This window comes from Catharus ustulatus, chromosome 20 (genome assembly GCF_009819885.2).
Source record: "Catharus ustulatus isolate bCatUst1 chromosome 20, bCatUst1.pri.v2, whole genome shotgun sequence".
Taxonomy (NCBI): domain Eukaryota; kingdom Metazoa; phylum Chordata; class Aves; order Passeriformes; family Turdidae; genus Catharus; species Catharus ustulatus.
In genome coordinates this window covers 8,913,220-8,937,543 of record NC_046240.1, presented here as the reverse complement: position 1 = coordinate 8,937,543, position 24,324 = coordinate 8,913,220, and the positions used below count along the sequence as shown (strand labels likewise).

The following is a 24,324-nucleotide window of genomic DNA, read 5'->3' as shown; positions in this document are numbered from 1 at the left end:
AAAGCCCCCTCTCGTTCCATTAGACCAGGTAGCTCCAAGCCCCGTGCAGCCGGCCTCGAGCACTTCCCGGGATGGAGCGCGGCGGAGCCCGCTCAGACCCAGCAGCGGAGCGATGCTCTGCGGGCGCGCACCGGGAGCGGGGGCCGGGCTCAGCATCCCGTCGGGGGTCGGGAGGGCTCTGTGCCTCCGGTCCCCGCGGCCGGGCCGCCCTCCCTGCCCGCCTGCCCGCCTCCCTCCGCCGCTCGCGGTGCCGGGGCGGTGCGCGGGGGCGCGGCCGGCGGCGGAGCCCGGCCCCGCGGCGGCGGCAGCGGCTCCCCCCGCCCGGCCCCCGCCCCCCGCCCCGTGACTCGGAGCCTCCCGCGGGCGCGGCGGCTGCCGGGCGGTGTCGTGCGGCCCCCCCGCGCCCGTGCGGGGACTATGAAGCACCATGGTGTGGTGTGACCGTGGCGTCCAGATGCTGCTGACCACGGTGGGCGCCTTCGCCGCCTTCAGCCTCATGGCCATCGCCATCGGCACCGACTACTGGCTCTACTCCAGCGCCCACATCTGCAACGGCACCAACATCACGACGGACGAGGCGCAGGGGCCGCCGCGGAAGGCGCGGGGCGATCTCACGCACTCGGGGCTCTGGAGGATCTGCTGCCTCGAAGGTACCGGGGCCACGCCGGGGATGGGGGGAGAAACTTCCCGGGGGGACCCGGCTGCGCTCCCAGAGCCGGCGGGCAGCGCCCGGGCAGAGCCCCGGCCGGAGCTGGAGCCGGAGCCGCCGGGCTGAGCCCCGCCGGTGCCGGGGCCGGAGCCGCGCCGCTGCCTCGGACACGGCCGAGGAGGAGGATGGCGTTACCGTGGCAACCGGCATCTCCGACATTGCCATGGGAACCGGCGGCGGGATGCGGAGCGCTGCCCAGGGGAGCGCTGCCCAGGGGGGAGACCTCGCTCCGCGACCATCGCCGGGGCTTCGGGGGGCTCCTGGCGGGGTCGGGGCTTTGGGCGCTTTGGGGCGCACCTGAGCCCTGCAGGCTTCGGGTCCGGCCCCCCCCGCTCCCCCCGGGACTTTGGCTTTAGGAGCTTTGGAGCTGAACCACAGCTCTCGGGCAGGACAGCGGGAACTCCAGTTCCTCCCAGTCTGCCCTCAGAGACACCGGGAGCTCGGGTGGAGCGGGTGTTGCCATCGCTCAGGTGCTTCAGTGTGGGCTCGGGGTTCCTTGGCACGGCCCGAGGGTGAGGCTGAAGGACACGAACAATAAAAGATGGGTGTTTTAGCGGCGGAGCTGGGCAGCAGGACCCCGCTCCCCGCAGAGGCCGAACATGTGGCTCCCGCTCTGAAAATGGAGTTGTGGGAAGGCGCGGCGGTAACTGCGGGGACAAAGAAGCACATGGGTGCTGCGAGATTTGGCAGAGCAGGTCGCAAAGCCCAGATGTGAAAGCACATCTGTCAGCCGAGAGCGCGGGGCTCCGGCCGTGGGAAAGCGGCGCATCCCCGGCACAGGGACTGCGCTGGCCACGGTGGCTTTGCAGCCCCTCACCTGCTGGTCCATTCTCTCTGTGCACGGCCAGCTGAGCCTCCGTGGTGCTGGAGGGGAGTGTGGGGGACAGGCAGAGCAGAGGAGCGCTGGTGACTTGTGCCGAGCTGCTCTGGGGCTCGGGGAGCTGGGGTACCCTGCCCTGCTCCCCGCAGGGATGCGCTCGGCGGGCGGGCTGCTGTGCACCTCATGCCATCAGCACGGCTCAGCACACGGCAACTTCGCAAACCCGGCTTTGTGTTTATTCCAACTGACAGACGGCTCAGCCCAGACGAGCCCGGCTCCGGTTCAGAGTCGCAGCTGTGTTCAGATGGGGTTTTTTTCTCCCCAGAAAAGGCTGTGGCGTGGTAGAAAACACCCCATTCTCACGTCTGTTCTCATCTTCTCCTTTAGCTAATGATTTAAGGCTACAGTGTAAGATGATTTTTCTCTTAAAATACCGGATTTGCTACCTGGTAATAGTAGGCACACATAGAAGAGCTGTAGGAAAAGGAAATAAATATTTTTAGATGCTAAAGAGAGAAAGAATTATTGAAATGTGAAGGTTTATGGGTAATAGCAATGCTTGGCTTTATGGCTCTTAAAGGAAATCTAACACTCAGCATGGGCTTTTATGGCACCTGGAAAATGAGGGCTTGCATCTGAGAGCTCCTGAGTTTGCTGGAGAGGTGCTGAGCATCCTCCAGTTGAACTGAATCTTGTGATCTTCACTGAGCTTGTTCTAAGTGTCTTCAGCCTCTGTTTTCATGGAAAATAAGTTTGTTTGCATCTTGCAGGAGTTGCTGAGCTTGTTCAGCTAGGCTGGACCTGTCACCTCTGGGAAAAATCCCCGAGCTTCCCAACGTCAGGATTTCTGTGTGGTCTCCCAGTTACATCATTCATAGAAGTGAGGTGCAGCTTTGACTGAAACCGGTGGGATTTCTGCCTTGATTTCACCTGGGCTTAAGTCAGAACTTTATTTAGCAGAGCAGCAGCCAGGGGAGCTGTGGGGAAGGGGCAGTGCTGAAGCAGCTCCCGGTGGCACGGCCGAGCTCCGGTCTGGCTGCATCCCTGGTGCCCTGCTGGCACTCAGCAGGATTTGCTGGACAGCTGCACCCAGGAGCTGAGTGCAAGTGAAGCTCAAACCCTCATCACTTTGGGGGATAAAAAGGCTTTTCATGGGGCACATCAATCCGACAAGCAAGGGAGCTGTTCTGCTCAAAATTCAAATGCTCATAATCAAATTATAAAGTTACAATTTTTAAAGTTGTCAAATATGTGCTAAGAATGCCCAATTTGAGAAAGCTGTCATCTGTTCACAGAGCTGAGGAGCAGAGACTGCATTCTCTCCTCCTTTTTCAGTATGTTCTGTTTTGTAAGATAAAATCTATAGATACAGTAAATTATTCATGTTTTAAACCATGCCATGGGACTTGGATTCAACATGGAACCATTCCTTTGTTTTATAAAATAATAAAACCATTTCTAGAAGCTGATTTAAAACAGCACTCCCTTGACCATTTCAGAGCCTCGCTCATTTGAAGTGGCTGAGTCTTTTAGAAATCTAAAGGTAATACTGAAATTCTTAGGAGATACATAGCAGGAAAATAACTTCAGCTATGGATTTTTATATGTGATTAAATGGTCTGGCTTCAAACCTATTTTTAGAAATATTCTGGTCTTTTGGAGAAATAATTGTTAAAACCTCCTTAATTTATTTTAAAGGTCTTTATTGCCATTTCACTCATGTCAAAAAGACAAATCTGAGACACAAATGTGCAGAAGCTAAAAATGCCTTAAACAGCCCCTGAAATTGCTTTTCACATACATAAAGCATTTTGCTGAGCAAATTTCAGGTCAATTGAAATTTCCCAGTAAAATGTTTCTCAACCCTATCAATAAAACAACCTGTATGCTGGATTTTGAGCAATCACCCGTTCTGTAGTCCCAATTCCAAGATTTCAAACTAAATTGCTGAAACAGGATGTAAAAGGATAACCTTACAAATCAATTATCAGGTGCTCCTCGATGTTTTCCTGTTTTTCTTTGAAACAATATTTTACAACAAATTGGCATCGTAATTGGAGTGATACAGTTTAGGGATCAAGCATATTATCTTTGTTTGGAGCTGCAGGGATGAAATCATGTTTCAGTACTAGTAGTTGATACTACTATGGAGCTTAGTCACTCAAGAAGCAGAGCTAATGATACATCAGTCAAACTCTTGCCTGTCTAATCCCAATTTTGTTCTTTTAGCATGTTTGTCAAAGGTGGAAGTAGGAGGTTCATTGAGTGGATTTTAAATAATTGTGCCCTTTTTTTGAGTGGATTTTTTAAAGTTTTGTCCAAGGTGATTGTCTTCAGTCAGAAACTGAAAAAATTCCTGGTGTGATGTGCAGAACAGAAGTGACCTCTGAAGATGGCCCAGGGCTCCCTGCCAAAGCTGGGGTTTGGTTTTCTGGGTCCAAGACAGCCACGATAGCTGGCAGCTGAAGTTAAAATGTCACCAGAGTAGGGAGCTTCTGCCAGAGCCCCCATGCAGCCAATCAACCTGAAACCTGCACCCCAGCCCATAAATTCACAAACCAGCCCCATTTCGGGTGGCTGCTGCTCTGTCCCATGCCCACACCTGAGCTGTGGTGGCTGTCACAAGCTCTGGGTCCCTGGGTGCAGAGCAGGGTCCTGCAAACACAGCAGATGCTGTGTGCTGTGAATAACCGATCTGTGGTCAGCCTAACCCGAGAGAGGGAGATTGAAGCACTCTGATTTCCCAGCTGCCCTGTTCCTATGGGAAATGTGCAGCACAGCTTCCTAAGCCTCACACAGTCTTACTCACGAGGAGGATCTGATTAAAATATTTGCCTGGGAAAAAACAATGTTAAAAACACCACTTTATCCACTGAAACTGCTTATCTTGGTGAACAATCGTGCTGAAGTTAATAGGACAGCTCACAATAGAGCGCTCTGCAGGCTCTGTGGCATCAAGATAGGAAATCAAGTAATGTACTTGTAATTTAAATTTATTCAAAGAGTATTTTATTAAACACTTCAGCACATGAATCTCTTTGAACCCATTGTGTCTACTGCTTTTAGTATTCCCTGTTTGCCATTTACTTTTCAAGTGGTGCAATTGGCTATTTGATTCACGTGGACCCACGTGTCCTTCCTGGCTGCGTGGCTGGAACATTTATAATGGGGAGGAAGGATCGAGTAAATCATTTATGGTTTTGAAAACTTGCACAAACACACATTTGCACAATTATTTGCAAGTCTTCCAGCTTGGATGAATGCGCACAAGCACGGGAACCGCGGCGCCCGCATGCGCTGCTTCCATGGATACTCCTGAAAACAAAATAAAAATGCTTATACCAATGTTTGATGCAAGCAAATAAAGGCAGGCTGCTATCCATCAATACTGCAAATTCATGGCTCATCTGAAAAGAATGAATATTCCTTAATATTCTCCAAGCACAGCTATGAAGCTCCAGCACCACCACTGTTTGTAATAAACTGAATACAACGCAGACTTTTTATTGCAATGCTGTGGCCAAAGTGTTATTTGGTGTAGAACAAATGTTCAATCACTCCAAGATCAGACATGACCTGCCTAGGAGGTTGTGTCCACAGGCACATTAAGAAGTGGTTGCTCTTCTCAGTCTGTGCAGGCACATGAGCCTGTGAAAGAAAAGTGTTTGCAAATGGAGAATACACAAATGGATGTCTCTGCTCTGAAAAAAACTTGTTTTGTGATGCTGTAGCTTATTTCTAGGACAAAATATACGTATTACTGCGCTCCTGAAGAGTGAACTTTCACCCATGAGTCTCTCAACACAAACATAAACCCCTCAGTGAAGGACTTTGCTGAGATGCAGACGCTGTTTTCACTCTGTCATTGCATACATGCTGCTCATTCCGTCTCCGTTTCCTTGGTAAAACACGCTCTTGAGAAGGTCCATGTGCTTTACTCACTGTTTTTAAGAGCAACTCTTAGCACTCCAGTGTCAGTTTTGCTAGCCTGGGTGAAGCAGAGCTGTTTTGCTGGCAACTGATGGAGTGATTTTTTTAACAGACTTTATGGTTTTGTTTTGGTTTTTTTTCAGGAGCATTCAATTTGTTAGAGTTTCAGAATTTGGAGCTGCATTATGGACACAGAGTTCAATCACTTTGAAATATTGTCCATAGTAGAAAATACTTCAAAATACTGAGAAATTTGGAGGACCTGTCAGCAGAAGATGGGTTAAGGTATTATCTATTCTCAAAAAAAAAAAATAAGCACGTCTCCTCATTGCACCTCTTTGAACATTTGCACAGAGGCTCTCAAATGATCTTATTGATGTCACAAAACATCCATTCTTCCCTGCTCTGTGAAACAGGGATCTGAGGCTAATTGACTGAATATATGTCACTTTTATGAATTAATTTGCTTTCTTGAACTCGATCTACTCTATAGCCAGTAGGGAGCTATCAGGCTACACGAAGGTTTTGGTTTTTCCTCCGTGGCTCTCAGCATGTCAGATATCCCAGCGCAAAACTTAGATCCCAAAGACTCTGTGTGCATTAGCAATGCTCCCTCAAGGCTGCAAACCAATGAAAGCACATTTGTAATCCAGCTGTAAAGCTCTTTCTGCTGTGCAGGATGCAATGTGGAGAATATTAATCTCACCTTTTCAGGATTGTTCTGGGGAGGTTTCAGAAACATTTTGTGAAGAGTCAAGGAGGCGTTGGGTTGTACAAACAGGATCCTCGTGGCTGTGTTGTGCTGCAGTTACTGTTTTATTCTGTATATAGTTACACTGCATGTTCTGAGGACTTGACAGATGGCATTTGTGGTGGGATCTGTCAGAGCCATAGTAACTCATTTTGGGGTTTGTGGGACCTTTGCAATGATGTAATGCAGGCTTTGGGCTTTGTCCAGCAGCTGTTACCTTTACCTGACCTTCTGCCATGGGTGTTTATTGCTCTGTTTAGATCCTGCCAGGGCTCTCCCTGCCTTCTGGCAGCTCTACTGACCCTCACAGTGTGAACTGGTAAAACAAGTCAATACAACAATGTGTGGTTTTTTGGCTCCTGTGAAATTTCACCACGGTGATTATCCCTCCAGTACACCCTGTCCCATTTGCTGGGTCACACAGTGTCACCTCTGCTCAGGTCTGTCCCACCTGTAGCTTCAGTCAATCTTGCCAGGTACAAAACACCTCATAAAAAACTCAGGGAGAAGGGGAGCGTGCCTGATGTCTCCATCCTGTAGTCTTGTGTATTTTTCCAGAAACAGAGAAAAAAAAATAGCAAATATTAGGAAGGGAAGCAAGTGCTTTCATCTCATCTCTAACTCCTTTGAGGAGGTAGGAGTACTTAGATACCGAGTGTAATCTGAAGTCTGTTATTAACACCTATCAGCTCCCAGATATTTAGTTGGTGTCTCTGTGGTTTATGTGTTAAAGAGCAGCAATTTCTGTAGAATTTCTGTATCCCCAAACTGCAAATGGAGAGGAAGGAGGAGGATGATGATGAGCTTGTGACTCTCTGGGGTTGCTCTATCTTCCTGCCCCTGACTAGGAGGGATAACTTCTTCCTTTCCACCCACTTCCCTCTCATTCTAATAATAAAATGGAAACGAAGATGTGGAGAAACTGGGACACGGCGAGAGGGCTGCCCAGCTCGGGGAAGATGCATGAACACAGCTTTAACTGGGTTTGAAGCATTTTGCTTGCAACTTATGTTTTATACATGCAATATTTGGTGTTGAAGCATGTCTTCCTTGAGGGACAGGATTAAGTCTGATTCTCCACCTACATAAAGTTAACTGCTTTCTAGGAAGGCTGTGGAATTATGCCAATATGAAGCCAATATAAGAGAAGGCATCTTAGATTTGTCCCTTCATTTGGACCTTTTCCTGCTGGTCCTTCTTTTCTGAGCCAAGACTCATCTCAAGAAATAAATCAAACTATCAAACTGAAAAACTGGTCCTGCTTCCAAACATTACTTGGTGCTTATCTTCATTTTAGATTTCTGTTTACTGGTATTTATTATGTCTCAGACTTATGGTTCAGCATCCAAATTCTTCCCGACAGATGGCAAGGCAGGATGCACAGGAGTCGTAAAATAAACAGGATAAATGCACAACTGCCCATATGTCTGAGAGGCTGATACTCATTTATGACTTCAGAACAAAAGGGTGTTTGCAGCAGACAGCAGCAGTGCTGGGCAGAACTTCATGGTTTTTTCTGCCTTGTTCTGTAGCCTCTCATTTTTTCAGTGTGCTTGATCAGTTAAATTGCAATATATTTTGTCCTCCCTCTTCTATTCCCAGATAGTTCTTTCCCTTAGTTATTTGTCTCCACTCCCAAAGTATCAGTTCATTTATCTTCAGCATTTTGACATGGAAGGTGGCTCTTTCCTGGGCTTCAGCTCATGTTTTTTGTTTCAGTGTGGTTGTGACTCTTTCGAGGGGCACACAGAGGTGCTGGGAACCACAGCAACATTTGAGGCTTTCTCTGTATTGAGATTTATCATAATATTAATGACAAGTGGCCTCTCTACTATCTCAAAATAGCAAGCCTCCAGGCAAGCTGCCTGCAGGATGGATAGCCCAGCCTAGACAGACTTAGCTAGATTTCCCTTCAGATCTGGGGGCATTTTTGCCAGTTCCTGCATGCTGGGAGTCAAATGCAGTGGAAGCGTTGAAGCAGTTCCTGATTTAGCCTGGCAGATAGTCCAGGCCCTCTTTCTCCTCCTTCCCGTGGCATCCTGTCACCTCAACATCTTTGTTCTCTTCCTCTTTTTCCCTCCCCTTGTTGAAATGTTGTAACCTTCCTTCTGCTAAAGAGATACCTTTGAAATTAGCTCTTCTATGACAGTGCATGAGTCCTGCTCTAGAAAATGAGTAGATACTGCCCTAGGCAGCAATTTAAGATTTTTAATTTCTCTTCTTAACTCTTGACCATCTCTGTGCCATCCTGCCAATGAAAAACCTGTAATCACTTACTTGTCCAAAGGTATAGTCTAGGTTCTCTTTTTCTCTACCTGTTTTACTCATTTCCCAGGATTTATCCAGGCTCCTGCCTACTTAACAAATAACCCTGTAAATTCTTCTTCAATAGAATTGAGTCATTTCTTGTCAAATGTAATCCATGAAGGAATGATAGATTATAAACACACAGTCCTGGTATGAAGAGATGGGTGAAAGGAGAGCACGTTATGGAATTACAGTATTTCCTGTACCAATTGCCAAGCCCTGATACAAATTAACCTCTTTTATTGTTCTTTTTCAAGCATTCCGCCTTTTAATTGCTGTTTTGGAATTGTGCCACTTAGTTGTGCCCTTTGAATGTTTCTCACTTAGCCAGTCCTGTTAGCTTGATAATGCCAAATGTTTCTGAGATATTCAGAAGCACTGAACATCCCCTGCTCGAGTGGGAGAGGGACCCAGCTCAGGCAGGAATTAGCACCCTTGTTTAGTTGCCAGGGATTTTTTTTTTTTTTTTTTTTTCAGATTAAGTTAATAACCATTTTTAAGTCACTGCCAATTCTCTGCCGGGGTTTCAGATCAGTTGTCTCCCATTTATTCTTTATAAATGATGCAGTTTTGTGTGGAATATGGATGACTGGATATTTTCTCCTGTCCAAATATATAGCATTCAATATCACTGGGGTTGTTATTGTCTTCCCTGCATCCCAGAGGCACAGTTTATCTCTTGGTGCTGGAAGGCATTAAAAAGGAGCCGTGGCATGTCGCAATTATGACTTGAAATAGGATCTTGCCAGAGGAACATTGCCTAAATGTAATCAAATCTAAACTATAACATATTGCAAATACCTATCAGAGCTGTGCACACCTATCTCCCAGCTTGCTGGCTATCAGTGATAGCTGATAGCAGGGCACTGCATGATTTTGTTGGAAGAATTGTCGTGTTGTTGGGGTTTTTTAGAGTTCAGCCCCCGGCATTCAACTGCCTGCAAGCGAATGAAATAACAAACTCTCAATGCTGGGAGACCTTGTGACTATTTAGGCTGAGCTTTCAAAGGTATCCAGATATGAAAGTTTGTGATACTCCTCCGTGCATGACTCACTAATGGCAGTAGTGGGCTTTAATCATCTTTGTCCGGTGGATATTCTAAATTCAAGTAAACCACAGCGATGCTCTTTTATATAATGCATATATTTTAATGCAAAATTCGCTAGACTTGGTTTCTTTGTGTGTTAGATTGGTTTTAGCCAGATGATGAAACAGCAAGTTGCATTGTGTCACATCACATTTTCATCCACTGGGATTTTGAACAGGGTTGAATCCCTCAAATTCCCTGAACAGAGCCCTGTTACTGGAGCCAGTGAAGCCAGTAGCCCAAAATGGATTGTTAAACTCCAGATATGGCTCTGCTGAGCGTGGAAGGTGATTTGCAGGCAAATGTGAACTACCAAAACTTCAGGAATTTGATTTCCATTGCAGAGGGAGACCCCCAGACTGTTTCCTCCCAGATTTAACATCTCCATTCCCACTCTGCCACCTGATGTACACCTGACTGAAGGCAGTTTATCCTGGAGCTCAGGACCATTTCATCTGGGTTTTATTAGGGGAACTGTTGGAAAACATCAGTATCAAGCAGAGCTCTCCTAAACACGATTAAACATCCATTAATAAATCTGGGAGCTCAGTAACAGTTTGGAAATGGTTTCTTAAAACTGAGTTGCTAACCCAAACCAGTAGGGTCCTCACCCTCATCCTTCTGCCAGCCAGCAGGGGGTCAGTTATTTGCCAGCACAGCGATTTGGGGGTCACCAGAGCGCTCTTTGCAGACAGACTGACCCCTTCCAGATGGAGCAGTAGGACACAGAAGCTCCAGCCCAAAAGCCCCTCTGCACACACTGAACCCAAGCCAATGAACGTAGCAAGGGGCTGAGTTTCCTGGCTCGTGTTTGGAACTGCTTGGATGTTCCCACCTTGTGTTTGGATCAGAGCTGCTCCACATCCCCTCAGCTCTGCCCACTGTGAAAACACATTTTTCTCTGTCAACAAAAGATGCTCCAAGACAGTGAGCAGACCTTCCAAAGGGTGAGGCTTCCGACCTCTATCCAAGCTTACATTGCACTGAGAACCAAACAGATTCCATTTATTAAAGTTGCTTGGGTGTTTCAAAATATATTTATCCGAAACTATGCCAAAATCTGCTCCCTGTGAGATTGAACATCCTGTGGTTTGCTCCAGAGGATGGGAAGCATTTCTCCTTTGCTCTGCACGTTTTGCTGTGCTCTTGTCCTTGCCTTTAGCACTGACAAACGCAGACGGTTCCGAGGTGCTTTGGGATCCTTAAAGATGCAAGACCCGAAATAAACCATGTAGCATTTAGGAATGATGTTCACAGCACCACTTCTAATTATAGCAGTTCCAGCAATTCATTTGCAGTGTCCCGTTACGGTTGTGCTTATTAAAACAGAATCCTCTTTATAGTTTGGTAGCAAATTAAGAGGGGAAGAACACAGCTATCCTGTTCCACCCCATGCCTTTGAAAGAGATTTACCTTCATAATTTGCTTTCTAGGGATATTTCCATTGTTTTCTCTTGTGCTCCTGGTCTGATTTTTTAATGACTTACCCAGTGTCTCTTGGTAGCCATTTCTCAGTGACCTTTTTGCTCATTTTATTTTAATTTCTGTGTATAAATGGCAGCATTCTAGCTGGAGACATTCTTTGGGCACAGCACAAAAACCCCATAGGGAAAGAAAAACAGGCCAGAAATTTTCCACCTGAATTTTAAGCATTAACCCAGGGCTTTGGCCACACAAAGAGCTCAGCTCACACGCCAGAGCTGGATCCTGGTCCAGGTCCAGGGCCAGACCTGGGTAGCAGGACCTCACCATCAGCATCTCCAGGCAGCAGCACTGGATGCAGCTATTCCCACAGGTTATCCCATTTCTGGCATGACTGCTGTGCCCCGGGAGGGCTGGGCAAGTGCTTGCAGCTGGCCAGAATATGGGTACACAGCTCCTAATGCTGATTTTATAGCACTAATGTGCACCTGTTTTGGTGGCCAACTGGCACCATGCTCAGCCTAAAATATCTGTGTAAGCTCTGTATTAAAAGAGCCATAAGAATTAGCATGTATCAAACATGTCATTAGACACGTGCCTGGTAGACATAATGCAGGATAATGAATATGATCACAAGAATAAATTAATAACCGAAAATATTTTTTATACGTGTGCACACTTAAAACAGGGTAGGAACTAAGTGACACTTGTGTCACCAGTTTATAATTAAAATGCAGTGCTTGAATGAAAATGTAAGCTTCAATTAGCCAGCACGACCCTGCTTCCGGCTTTACTTCCCACTGAAAAGCAACGATAACAAGCTCACATTTATTATCAGAGTTTTTCCTGGAGCTGTGCACTGAAACATGCTCACATCTGAGCCCTTTCACTGAAGACATTTTTTCGCTTCAGCAGTTTGGCATGCCATACAAAGGCTCTCTGATTTTTAGTGATGTTCACCTCCTCTTACATAAAAATGTTTTCTGTGCATATTATTTGGTTTTAGTTAAAGTCCAGGTGCACGGGTTACTGAAGAACCAAAGGGATGGCTCATCACAGAGCACAATGGGTAATTATTGCTGAGCCTCACTGTATTGCACAGACAAATCCTTTCTTGGAGCTCAGCATTGTGACTGTGAGAAAGAAAATACCTACGATCCAACCCAAAGTCCTAGCAGGGTAAGAATAGATCCTGTGGGAGATGCTTTGCCCATTTCATTTTTAACTCCCTCAAGGGACAGAGCTTCACAGTTTTGTTTAGAGACACTATTTTGCATTTTAATTTCACCAGTGGGAAGTTAATACATATATAAATTATGAGGTCTCATGTGTTCCCATTTCATCCCAAGAGGACGTTAGGCTTTTTGTAAAATGGCTAAATAATTCTCTGGGTTCTGCCCCCCATTAAAACCAAGATTTTTCTTGATTTATGATCCAAATTTTGCTGCTGCTTTGCCTGAAGATTGAGCTTAATTTCTGCAAGAGAGGGCAGAGTCCTTGGCTGTGCAGGCAGAAGAAAATCCATTTGGCTCCTGCCCAGTCCCACACTTTGGGTTCCTGGCTCAGCACTCCATGTGAGGGGCAGAGCCATCCACAGGGATCCAGCTCCTTGAGGTGCCTCTTGAGAGATCCTGACATCTTCCCAAAGCCCCCCAAAACAGGAACTTTTTAGTCTAGGACTAATTCAGCCTTGTGTCCATGCAGGAGACACTTTTTGGGCATTTTCACACCCTTTAAACTGGTCCAGGTGCAGAGAAGGCTGCAGGAATCTGCATCCCAAATAACAAGGACAGGGAATGGCCACCTCAGCCAGTGCTTAGGAGAGCTGGTGAAAAGCACACAAACCCCAACAGCCCCAAAATGTCAAGATTGAGCAGCTGAGCCTCAGAAAGTGTATTTAAGGAATATGTCCTCTCTGACAGAGATGGACCAAATGTCCACACAGATATCTTTTGCAATGCCCCCTCCAATATTTTAAGCAATTTCTACAGGCAGAATTCTTGTGATGTAGGAGTGGATGTCAGGCCAGGATATCTCAACTCAGAATAGATGTGTGCTCTTAGCTTTGGGTCAGGCAGTGACGTGTGGTGGAGTTAGAGCCTCCAGGAGCTCTTCAAGTTGTAAAACTACAAAGCTCCTGGTTTTTCACTGGTGCTGTTCACATGGGACAGAGTGACCTCTCCAGAAAGCCCTTCCAACAGCAGCCACAGTCTCTCTCAATAGCATTTAATAACTACCCACGGAGAAAATTACTCTCTATTTAAAAGGCCAGAAAAATCATCTTCAGTTTAACTCTGCTGACTTTGGTAGAATTACACCAAAAATGAGTTCTGTCTGATATCCTTTCCCATACTAATGTTCAGTAACTGGCCATAAAAAGTCTTTCCAAGGCAGATTAAACAAGTCCAAATGGTGAAATATTCTTTTAATTTTCTTTCACACACGTTATTTTAGGTGTAGCTTGGAACTCTGCCCTTATGAGAGGCATCCCTTTAAATATTTATACAGCATCAATATGTAGCCACCTTCATACGTTTTTAATGATATGTTCCTTTCTAAATTAACCATTAGATAACCCTGTCCTAGGGTGTTCTGTGTTTTGCACTGCATTTACACTACCCGTGGATTTTTACTTTTTTATTTCTCCGTGGAACAATGAAGATGTCAAGGCAAGCCCCGGGGGCACAGTGGAAATGGAATTCTTGGAGCACCAGTGCTGTTGCCATGTGGACACACACTCAATAGCAACTCTGTGCTGCCCTGCAAGCCGAGGGGATGCAGCCCCAGCCCCACTGCTGAGCCCTGGCAGTTCAGTGCCAGCACAGTGGCAGCTCCTCGCTCCTGGAAATGTAATTCCCAGAGTCCCAGGGGGAAAAAATATTGAAGCAAACCCAAGCAAAGAAGGGACAAGAAGAGATATCTCCATTTCGAGGTTCTCCTTGAGAACCAGTAGGTTTCTGGATTTTCCAGAGGTTTTTCTCTTTTTTTTTTCTTCTTAACTATGTTGTTAAGGTTCTACAACATGCCAAGGTGAACAAGACCAAAACCATTAACTAAGTCAAAGATCTTTTTCTCATGATCTCTTTGCTCAGCCCTGATTCAGCCTGAAAACCCACAGATGAGTAAAAGTGTTGGTACAAGCCATGGGTTTTTATAACTCTGGGATTTTTGAGTCCTGCTTAATTACACCACATTATCATAGCAAAGCAGTTTCTGCAGAAGTTGCTCATGGCTTGTTTCCCCTCCCAAGGGGACCACAGGAGATCAAACCCTTAGCAGAACCTCAGCAGACAGACAGACAGAAAGGCAGCACACCTCTCCCAGCTTTGGAACAAAGATTATTCCTCTTACCAAAATGGGGACAATCAGAGTTTATCCTGTGCCCTCTTTTACTGAAAAATATTCCCACACTCTCTGAGTTTCACCCTTCAGAGCCACAATCCAACCTCTCCTCCTCTGAAGGAGCCTTGCCCTGCACTTGTTTTGCAAGTAAGAGCTTCAGTTAAGTCAGCAGAGATTTTGTCTGAGGATAATGGGCTGAAGGAAGTACTGAAATGCAATTTCCCTGAGTTGCAGGGTATTGAAGGCAGAGATTGAGTCACCAGCAGTGCCCTTCCCGAACACGACTGGGTCCCAGGCAGGATGAAACCATCTCCTACATGCACACAAGGCACTTTGCAAAAGGCACTGAGGTCTTTTCTGTCTTCCCTCCAGTGAAGCAAATCTGGTAGGGTTTGACTGCAGCAGTGACTTGGTTTCTGGGTTTTTAAATATACTGGTAAATGCTCCAAACAAAAGCTGCCTGGGCTTGGCATTCCTGACAGGTGCCTGAGGAAAAGAAGCTGAAATCCAACAAACTGCTCCCTTCCACCACGGGAAAGGCAAGGAATGGCCAAGCTGAACTTGTGCTTTATTCAAGGCTTTTCTTTGGGTTGCAATTAATTTTTTTTTTTTTTTTTTTTTTTTTTTTTTTTTTTTTTTTTTTTGGTGTTTGCTGCAAATAAGTTTAAATTCTCTCTGTTTTGGAGGCAAGTAGTCAATGCATCTGAAGTGCATACTTGACATATGTTTCTTTTCACATGCTGTCCTCCATTCATTTCATGCAGCAGATGCTCAGTTTACCACTTTAAATGTATTCTTATTTACTAGAAATTATTTTAGAAAATAGCTGTTTGGAACTAAACACTTCCAGCCCTTCTTTTGGGTGCTGGGAGCTCCTTTTTGCAGCTGTCCTGGGTGGCTGCATGCAGATGTTGACAGGTTAATTTGCATTTGAAGAGCTGGATGCAGTGAGCTAAGCAAGGATTTTTCTTCCCTGCCTCTGAAGGCAGTCATTTCACACTCCTTGCCAAATTTAGCCCCGATGCTACTCTTCTTAATTAACTAGAGCATCATCCAAGCTGAGTTTGGCCCATTGTTAGCTGGCCATTTATTACAGGGTTGAATTAAACCCCTTGGCCGTGTAGAAGAAAGGCTTTTATTCTGAAAATTGATTGGACAAAAGTGAAACACAAGGACAGCCCTAATTCACAGCAAGGTGGTAGATACAGGCTGGTTTATCTGATTTCCTCTATCCTGTCACCATAAACTGCAAGTCCAGCCTGGTTTTCCTGCCTGCTGCACACTGCTGAGGTCAGAAATGGTTTTGTAAAAAAGGAATCCTGATGTTAAGAAGAATGTGCTGCTCACACTGCTCAATCCCCCTTCCCAGAGAGTATTAATTTTCTTCTTGTTGTGGGTTTCTTTTTTCCTTTTAAAATAAGTTTATATGAAGACTGTGAGCACAAAGACCCAGATTTAGACTTCAGTCCCTTCCATTGCTGTGGAGAAAGGCAGAAGTCCTGATCCACAACCCTGCTGTCAGCCTCTAGGAACTGTTGCTGCCGGTCTTTCATGTGCCTGATCCATCCACATCGGCTCAAAGCAGAGACCAAAACTTCCCTGCTGCAGCAGGGGGAAGAGCTGGCATTCAAAGAGCTGCAGCCCTTTCACCACCAAAGCCCCCTTTGCTTCCACTTTGGTTTCTTTTCTTCCCTTTAGATGTTACAAAGCTGTCAAGGAAAGCTGCATCCTGTGGGTATTAGAGCACTGAGCTGAACTACAGAGACATGGGAAGACATAATTAATGTTTCTCTGGTGGTTTTTTCCACCTTCTTTTCACCACACTTCTGTGCTTCCCTGCCTCATCCCTGCCATGATCTGCCTGGGAGCAGGTGCTGGTCTCACTTCTCCCCTCCATCATCTGGATTTCAGCTCAGTTTTCTGTGCATCCCCCTGAGGCTGCCATGGGGACAAAGTCACCCATCTGAGGGACAAAGTTACCCCTCTGAATTTATCAGTTTTGATGTTTATTTGCAGGCATTAAATGAACACTTGTAGCACGTTGGATTCAGCCTGCATTCCTGGCAAAATTCTTCTTGGTCACAGACAAATGCAAAGTAATTCATCACCCCAACTGTGCATGAGGGAGGTGCTGGCACAGTGCACTGTCTCAGAGGAAAGTGTTTGCTCCAGTCCATCATTTGCATCACACATGAAGCTTTTCTTGGAGATATCTTTGGGTTTTCTACGTAAGAACTTCAGGGGAGGGGATGGGAACGGAGAATGTTGCTGTTAGACAGGCATGATTCAGGTACCCATGGAGACATGAGATCACTCTGCATTGTCACCAGCACAAGGAGATTACCTTATACAAGAATAACTAAGAATAGAATTTTTGACCTTCAATATTTCCTTATCTGTAAACATTAGATCTGCAGAGCAGTGCAGCCCTGCTTGTCAACAAGAAGAAATAAAAGAAAAATAAAACTAATTTAAAACCCCACTGTGGCAGTGGAATAAATTCATACATTTATCATTTCAGAGGTTCCCATCATTCCTGCCTCTTTTCCTGCAAGGTTTAAATGATTACATATTTTTTGTGTGTTATGTTTACTCTCCTAAGAATAGAACACACTTTACAGAAGCTCATATGGATGAAAAAGCATTTTCCTTTTGCACTGTTGCTCACAGTTAACACACACAAACCTACACCTTGAGCTTTCCAAAATCCTGGTTTATAACATCAAATAAATGAATGACATAGGCAAAAAAATTATTTTTAAGTCCTTAAAAGTTGAATGTTTATTACTTGAAGAAATACCATGGATCTCAGTGATTGGTGCAAGAATTTATCTAGTCCAGTAAAAGGGGCAGAATCTTCATGATGCTTGCACCTGCCCCTGCTCCTGCCAGCACTCGAATTGGAGATATTTGAATGAAAAAAGATCCTTAAAGTGAAGAAATGCAGAATGAGATTCTAAGCTTACCACAACAGCTGGAAAGAACCTTGTAAAATTAAATTCAGCATCTGCTTCTGTAGATGTCTCAGGTTTTAAGTTTCTGAGGCAGAGGGTAATTTTTAAAGCAGAATTTCAACTTGCACATACATGAATTATTTCTAGTGACTGGCTCAAAAATAGCGATTGGAGCCTGGGCAATGATTTCACACAGGGCTGGAGCCTGGCCAGGCCTGGGGACACGAAACTTTCTGCACACACCTGGAGCACATGCCCCATCTTGGGGCTGGCACTGTGGGCTGGGGACACTCTGAGTGTCCCTTGTCCCTTCCTGGGCATGGCTCACCAGGGAACAGCCGGATTTGGGGTGCAGACATCTTGCTGAGGTTTGGAGTCACTGGAGGCCAAAGCAAAGTGCTGTCCCCTGGGAGCAGGGGCTCTTCAGGCTGTGTGACTCAGAGGTGCAGCTGTCACAGCCTCCCTGAGATGGGAACAGCTCACACACCGTGCTGGGATCGGGTTCAGGTCACCATCCAGGCATGGTGCTCAGGCTCCTCGTCTGCCTCGTGGGGAGAAAGGACTTTGTGCTCCTCTGAGAAGGAAAAGGAGGCTGTGGGGTGGGAAAAGCAACTCCAAGGTTCCCACTCATGAGAACATGGTTAGAAAAAAAAACACTCCAAGGAAAAGCACATTAAAGCACAAGAGGATGGCACTATCCCTGCTGGAAGTCCATGAAGGAGCCCCTGGTGTATCCAGCATTTGCAGGTTAGCAGGACAGGTCAGGTAGGATTGTGGGGACCCACTGCAGAAAAGCACTGATACTTCATGAGGGCACAGCTCTCCTACTCCAGAGCCTGCAGGAGCAGGTCTGCAGAGGTGTTTAGGTGATGCTGAGCTTAAAAAGTCAAAGCTCAGCCCACAAACCCCAGCACCCTGGACAACAAATGCCACTGAAGAGCAGAGCCCAGGAGCTGCACCCTCGTGGTGCCCAGGCTGACACCAGAGCTTCCCTTTAAGCCCACAGGGCTGATGTTTGGGGCTGTGCTCATCCCCAGGGCTGGGCAGCACATCTCTGCTGTGGCTGGAGTCAGCAGTGCAGCAGTGCACAGCCCATCCCTCCCAGCACCACCAGGGTTCAGTGATGCAGCACATCCTCCCTCTCCAGCAGGTATTTGCTGGCCATAACCCGGTGATTCCAGTCTGTAGAGCAGAAGTAATCCACAGTCACTGGGCAAACTTTGTCCAGAGCTTATTTGGGAGAGAAAGCCCTGCTGCATCCTGCTGGGTGCAGGAGAGCTGATGGAGCTGGGTGAGGTTTCAACATGACTGAGTATTTTTAGAGCCATCCTATAGTGCAGGATTTTTAACTTCCATTTCACAGCCCTTGAAGCCTGGAAAACTTTCATTAACATTTGATGCCTTGAAGTCATGCAAGGTCTGGGGGGAAAGGGAGGGGAAGGAGGGAAAAGGGATGCACCTTTTTGGAGTTGAGTTGCTGGGAAGCTTGGAAAAAGCCTCCAGTCCCTCCTTTTTGTACCAGGTGGTTTTAAAGGACCCCAACCATGCAGAAAACAAAGCTAGAATTCCAAACCATGGCTGGGTGGAAGAGTCTTAATTAACATGTGAAATACCTGGAGTCTCTCTTGGGGAGCTGAACCCCACCACCCTGCAAGGATGATGCCTCTCTTGTTTGCAACTTGCTCAAACAGGGCTGTTTGACCCATAAATCCCCAAATTATTTATAAGCCATCAGGCATCCATCCTCGAGCAGAGAACATGAGCCATGGAGGAGTCAAAGGATTTGCTCCCAGTTCCCATTGCCCTCACTGCCATTTCTGCTCAGCACAAAGTAAGGCTTTTTTGCCCAAAGTTATAACCAATGAAAACAGTGCTTCCCTGGCTACAAGGCAGACTTTCAACTGGAAAATAAGTTAACAGAAACTCTATTTTTCCCCCCTCTAAACGTACACACACACACACACAGAGCGTCTCTTCGCTCACACAACTGAGATTTTTCATAGGCTGGGGGAGTAGGAAGAAGAGACGTATTTTTGTCTCCTTGGCAAAAATATATTGGCAGCATATCACTGAGTTGTAAAGATTGAGTAAGTACCAGAGCACGGCCCTGTTGAGCAGGTTTTGGAAAGCTGCCCCTGGCTGCCTCTGCCCGTCTGCCAGGGCTGTGGCAGGGACACTGCCCTGGGGCTCGCAGCCTGAGGAGCCCCAAACAGCCCACCCGGGCTCCTGAGGAGGAAGAGGAGGTTGCAGTAGCTGGAAATGAGGAGCTGTCAGCTCTGCATGGCAGCAGATGAGGTGTCTGAAGGGGAGAGGAGCTGTGAATCTCCCCCTGGGCATGGCAGCGTTCCCAGGCTGCTGCCTGACTCCTGATGTGGACCTGGCAGGAGGTGTCACCAAAGGGGTGACAGACTGGTCCTCCCCTGCTTTCAAAGCTCAGGGAGAGTAAACATAACACACAAAAAAATATGGAATCATTTAAACTTTACAGGAAAAGAGGCAGGAGTGATGGGAACCTCTGAAATGATAAATGTATGAATGTCAGGGGGATATTGTTATCCAAGGGCAGGGAGGAACATGAAGGGCTGAGGGGGAAGGAGTCAGTGGCACAACAGCCACCACAGCCAGGCACAGGGACCTGTCCTTTGTCCAGTCTTCCCAGCAAAAGGAAAATGTTTTGGTTCTCTCCTCCCAGCTGTGAGCATCCCCAGCTGCTTCCATGGCATCCCAGGTCAGCAGAAGGCAATGAGCATTTCTGGTTACAATCATCAGTGCCTGATGATGGCAAGGGCTGGGACTCTCAGATGCATTATTTAAAAGCAAATTCTGGGATTCTAAATTGGATTGCTCAAAGCTCCCAGCACCACCGTCCTTCCCCAGTGCAGGTAGAGACATTTCATAGTAAAACACAATCCTGAAATACTGAAAGTAAACTCAGAAATCTTGACAATAAAATATTTATGAGGCTGTGCTTTGGTGCATTGTAATTTTGCATGATATGTTTTGCTTTTCAAGACTGACTAGATTAAGGCTCTTCTGATTCATTAAACACATTTTCCCAAATGCTGTTTCTACAAATATTGTTGGGTCATTGTGTTTAGTTGCATTTATTAGCTGGTGTAACAAGGAGCGTACGTCTCCCATAAACCTGAGAAGAACCCACTTAAATGTGTTGCTCTGAATCTCAGCAGAGAAGAAAACAGTTCTCATGAATAATTAAAGCTTAAAGAGGTCATGCTGGTTTTGCAGCCTCATTTTTATTTGTCACTGCTTAGTTTGCATTAGGAAATAGGAAGTTTCAGGTGCAGGAGCCAAATGGAATCTCTTCTGCCTGTGTTCATTTAAACAGATCTATTTGGTAGCCATCTCCATTTTTATGTATTAGGTCATTTGTTAGCTGTAACAATTTAAATCAGTCCTGGGAATTAGAAAGTTTAAAGCTTTTAATTTTCTTCAGGCAGTGGCTGTGCATCCCTTTGCCTTCTGGCAGGAAGGAGCACCAGCTCCTCGGGCAGGGCTGGGGTGGAGGCAGACATGGGATGCAGGCAGGACTGGGAGTCAGAAACACTGGATTCAGAAACACTGGGATTCAGACAGGGCTAGGATGAGATTCAGACAGGGTTAGGATGAGATTCAGGCAGGGCAGGGATGGGATTCAGACAGGACTGGGACTCAGACAGGACATTCTGCCCCAAAGTGCTCCTTTGCTCTTTTTTTACATTGCTCTCAGCCTTCCTCCATGAAGCTGCAGCACCTTTCAGGTTGCACTGCTGAGCATCAGGAATAACCAAGGCAGTAGTAACTCTAATTCAAGTTAAACCCCTACCTGCTGCCTTTATATTCCCTTCTAGGATTTAACAATGGTGAAATATTTTTGTTCCTTTCATTGTTTCCCACTGGAAGCTGCTCAGTCTCTCCAGCAAGCAGCTCTGCTGTTTGTTCCCAAGGTTAGACATCAGCCCTGGGCCCCCAGCTCGACAGCACACACAGCACTGATCTCTCTGGTGGAGTGTCTTTCACACTGATACATCATACAGATCATTACTGAGACCTCTGCCTTGCATTTCCCAAATCCAGCCATCAGCAGGGCTTGGCAGTCCCACCCCTTTCTCCCAACCTTTAGATTCCCTGTTGTCATCTGCCTTGTTTCTGTCCCGCATCACTGGTTGTGCATGATCAATCTCCAGAGGCTTCGCTGCTATGTATAACCCAACAAGCTGGCAGAGACACCAGGAAGATCATTTGTGTGCTCCAAAACGAGTGGAGACCCAGCTCAAGGTCACTGCATTCCAAAGACAGACACATTACAAGCATGCCTTTCAACTAAGATGATTTATGGACTGTTACTTCCCTATTGCTTCTTCAATATCCAACTATTTTTCTGAATGCCATCATCTTATGATGAATCTCCATGGATTGAAGAGATGTGGAATAACTACAAGATTCCAGGAGTCCAAATATCCTGGAAATTCCTAATCAATTCACTAGCAAGGTCCTATATCCCTACTTTCCAGTGCAAACCTCATGCTTTTTTCATTAAAAAAACCCCAAATTGGCAATGTATGAATGAGCCAAAAGAAAGTTTGTAAAGAAAGTTCAGCTCTAGATGTCAGGTTAGAGACATTCCCTGCTATTGGGGCAGACAATAACTCATTTAATGCAGAGGGGTAATTATTTAGTGCCTTGCAAGCTTCTGCTGCACCAAGAGATCTCACCATCAATAATCAGAACCATCACTTAATCAATTCTCTCGTATTGATTGCATCAATAATATGAACCATCGCCTTATTGATAAAATATCAATAGTATGAACCATTTCATAATATGAATTTTTTTTCCTACTGACTAGATCTAGAAGGTTTTCCATCAGAGAAGAAGATACCAGATGCACCTGTGTGTGTTACCCAAGGATTTCCCAGGTCCTCATTCTGGAGAGTTTCTTAAATTTTAGACTGCTGTATGCCAGCTCCAAACCTTGCCTGGAGTGAAAGGAAAATGTTTCAGAAAATGGGGAAAAAATGGCAGTTTAAGAGGGACTAAAAGTAGAAATTAAGAATAGGAAGGCAACAGCTGGAGGTTGTGTATGTGTGAAAGTTGAAGTGGCAGAAAATACAGGGGATGCACCAGACACTGCACTGGGTGTGTTTCAGGTAGCTCAGGAAGCACCCCAGAGGTGACCATGACAGTGACTCCAATTACAAACTCAGTAGAGACTTTGAAGAGCCATCAATGTCCATTTCCCTGAATTCCACCCCCAGGAAATGCCAAGCCATGGGACAGGATCTGTAGATGTGCTGTGATCCTAAAAGGTGAAGCCACTGAGCCCTGGTTGATCACCATGTTAATGAAGGAGAACTGATGACTTACCCAAGGAAGGGAAACCATATGGATAAAAACCAAACTACCCCTTGAGGGAAACTTGATCCCAATTGCGCAGACACGGGGGAAAGGCATCGTTTGACATTGTGCAAATAAATATGATTTGTCATTTTACAGCATATGAACTTCACCAGGCAAAACGAGGGTCTGTTCTCAGAACTGCACCCAGCACAGCTTGGCACTTCACCCCTCTCACAGGACTGGCAGTAGCCTCCCTGGATGAGCAATCTTTGTGCCACTGAATCTATGTCAGGGTCAAGAATACTGGGGAAAAGAACAGATTTTGGTCCAAATCCTGGCTAGGTTCAGGCCAGCACCGTTCATTTCCCGCACTGAGGTGTTGGAGCTGTGATGGTCACTGTGGGGCCATTCACAGTTGTGAAAAACAAGTCAGTCTCTGACATATTGTGCCAAAAGCACTGCCAGTTACTAAAGTACCTCTTTAAATTAAGGTATTTGGAGCCAGAATGTAAGTAAGAGCTGGAAACTCATCAGAGGATGGCTCTCAGTTCAGAGCTCTGATGGATGAAGGCTCTCACCTAAGAAGCCAAGAGCAGCTCCTCAAGTGCTAGACTAATTTTAGCTAAGGTAGAAAAGCCAACTACAGGCTTCTAATGGAGGTTTCTATCCAAGCTCCAAATTCACTTTGAAAGGACAAGGAGGATTATATCAGCCACCCAGAAACAGCCTCAGCAAAGTGGCAGCAGAGCAAAATATGGAAGTGAGTGGTGAGACAAACTTCTGGGCTGCCGGGAGAAAGGACCGTGGCAGGAGATGCAGGACGAGACGAGGTGTGAAGGCAGAACACAGCGAGTGTGGGCCGTGGTGGTGCAGAGAAAAGCAGACACAGAGAAGTGAGTTAACAACCCCACGACAAACTAGAAATGTTGACAGTTTCTTGAGGCTGAGCCAGCCATGAGAATGCTCACCGTGGCAGGGCTGGTTTCTCTCTGACTTGAAAATATTCCTCAAAAAGCATCACCAGTGTCGCCCCAAAACAACCACGGCATACCCAGGCTGAGGGATTGCCCCTTGTTCCCTGTGCTGTTGATTTACAAAATGCAAACTGAGCATCAGGGCTGGAAGTTTGTCAGTTTTCTCTCTAGAAAACACAGTCATCCCCTCAATAAGCTCCATAAAAAGGAACAACAAAGGAGACTAAAACAGAACCCCCTGAAATTTGCCCCATTTAGCAATCCAAGCAGCAACACGAGAGGATGTGGCTGATAAGGAGAAAATTGCAAACTGTAGTAGGAAGACCCAACAGCAGGGCTTGTGGAATTACACAGCACGCTCCATTATCTGCTCCTTGGCCAAGGAAAGGCAGCTTGGAAGGGATAGCAGCACTGCTGAATAACCTCAGCCATGAATTCCATGGTCAAAATGCTGGATTATGAGGAAAACATTTGAAAAAAATGGAAAGTGAGTAACCTAAACCAACAGGAAACACAACTGTCCCCTCCTCTGCCGCTGCCCTGCATTTCCCTGGTACCATTGGTATTCACTGTGGTAGCACAAGGACACTTAGTACTTTTGGCAGCAGTTTTGTAATGACTGAAGAGGATTCAAAGGACAGCAGCCAGACACTGTGATGTGTTTTATTAGCTCCCAGATGTGCAGGTGAG

At 46.2% G+C, this 24,324-nt stretch overlaps 1 protein-coding gene across 1 annotated transcript in view; it reads left to right on the top strand.

The window, feature by feature from the left end:
* The first annotated feature begins 350 nt into the window (after positions 1 to 350).
* The window catches only part of CACNG4 (calcium voltage-gated channel auxiliary subunit gamma 4), a 43,320-nt gene continuing 19,346 nt past the window's right edge, over positions 351 to 24,324 (top strand). The window contains 1 exon segment of the mRNA XM_033076831.1: positions 351 to 650. Coding sequence (XP_032932722.1) covers positions 428 to 650 — 223 coding nt within the window. The 5' untranslated portion in view covers positions 351 to 427.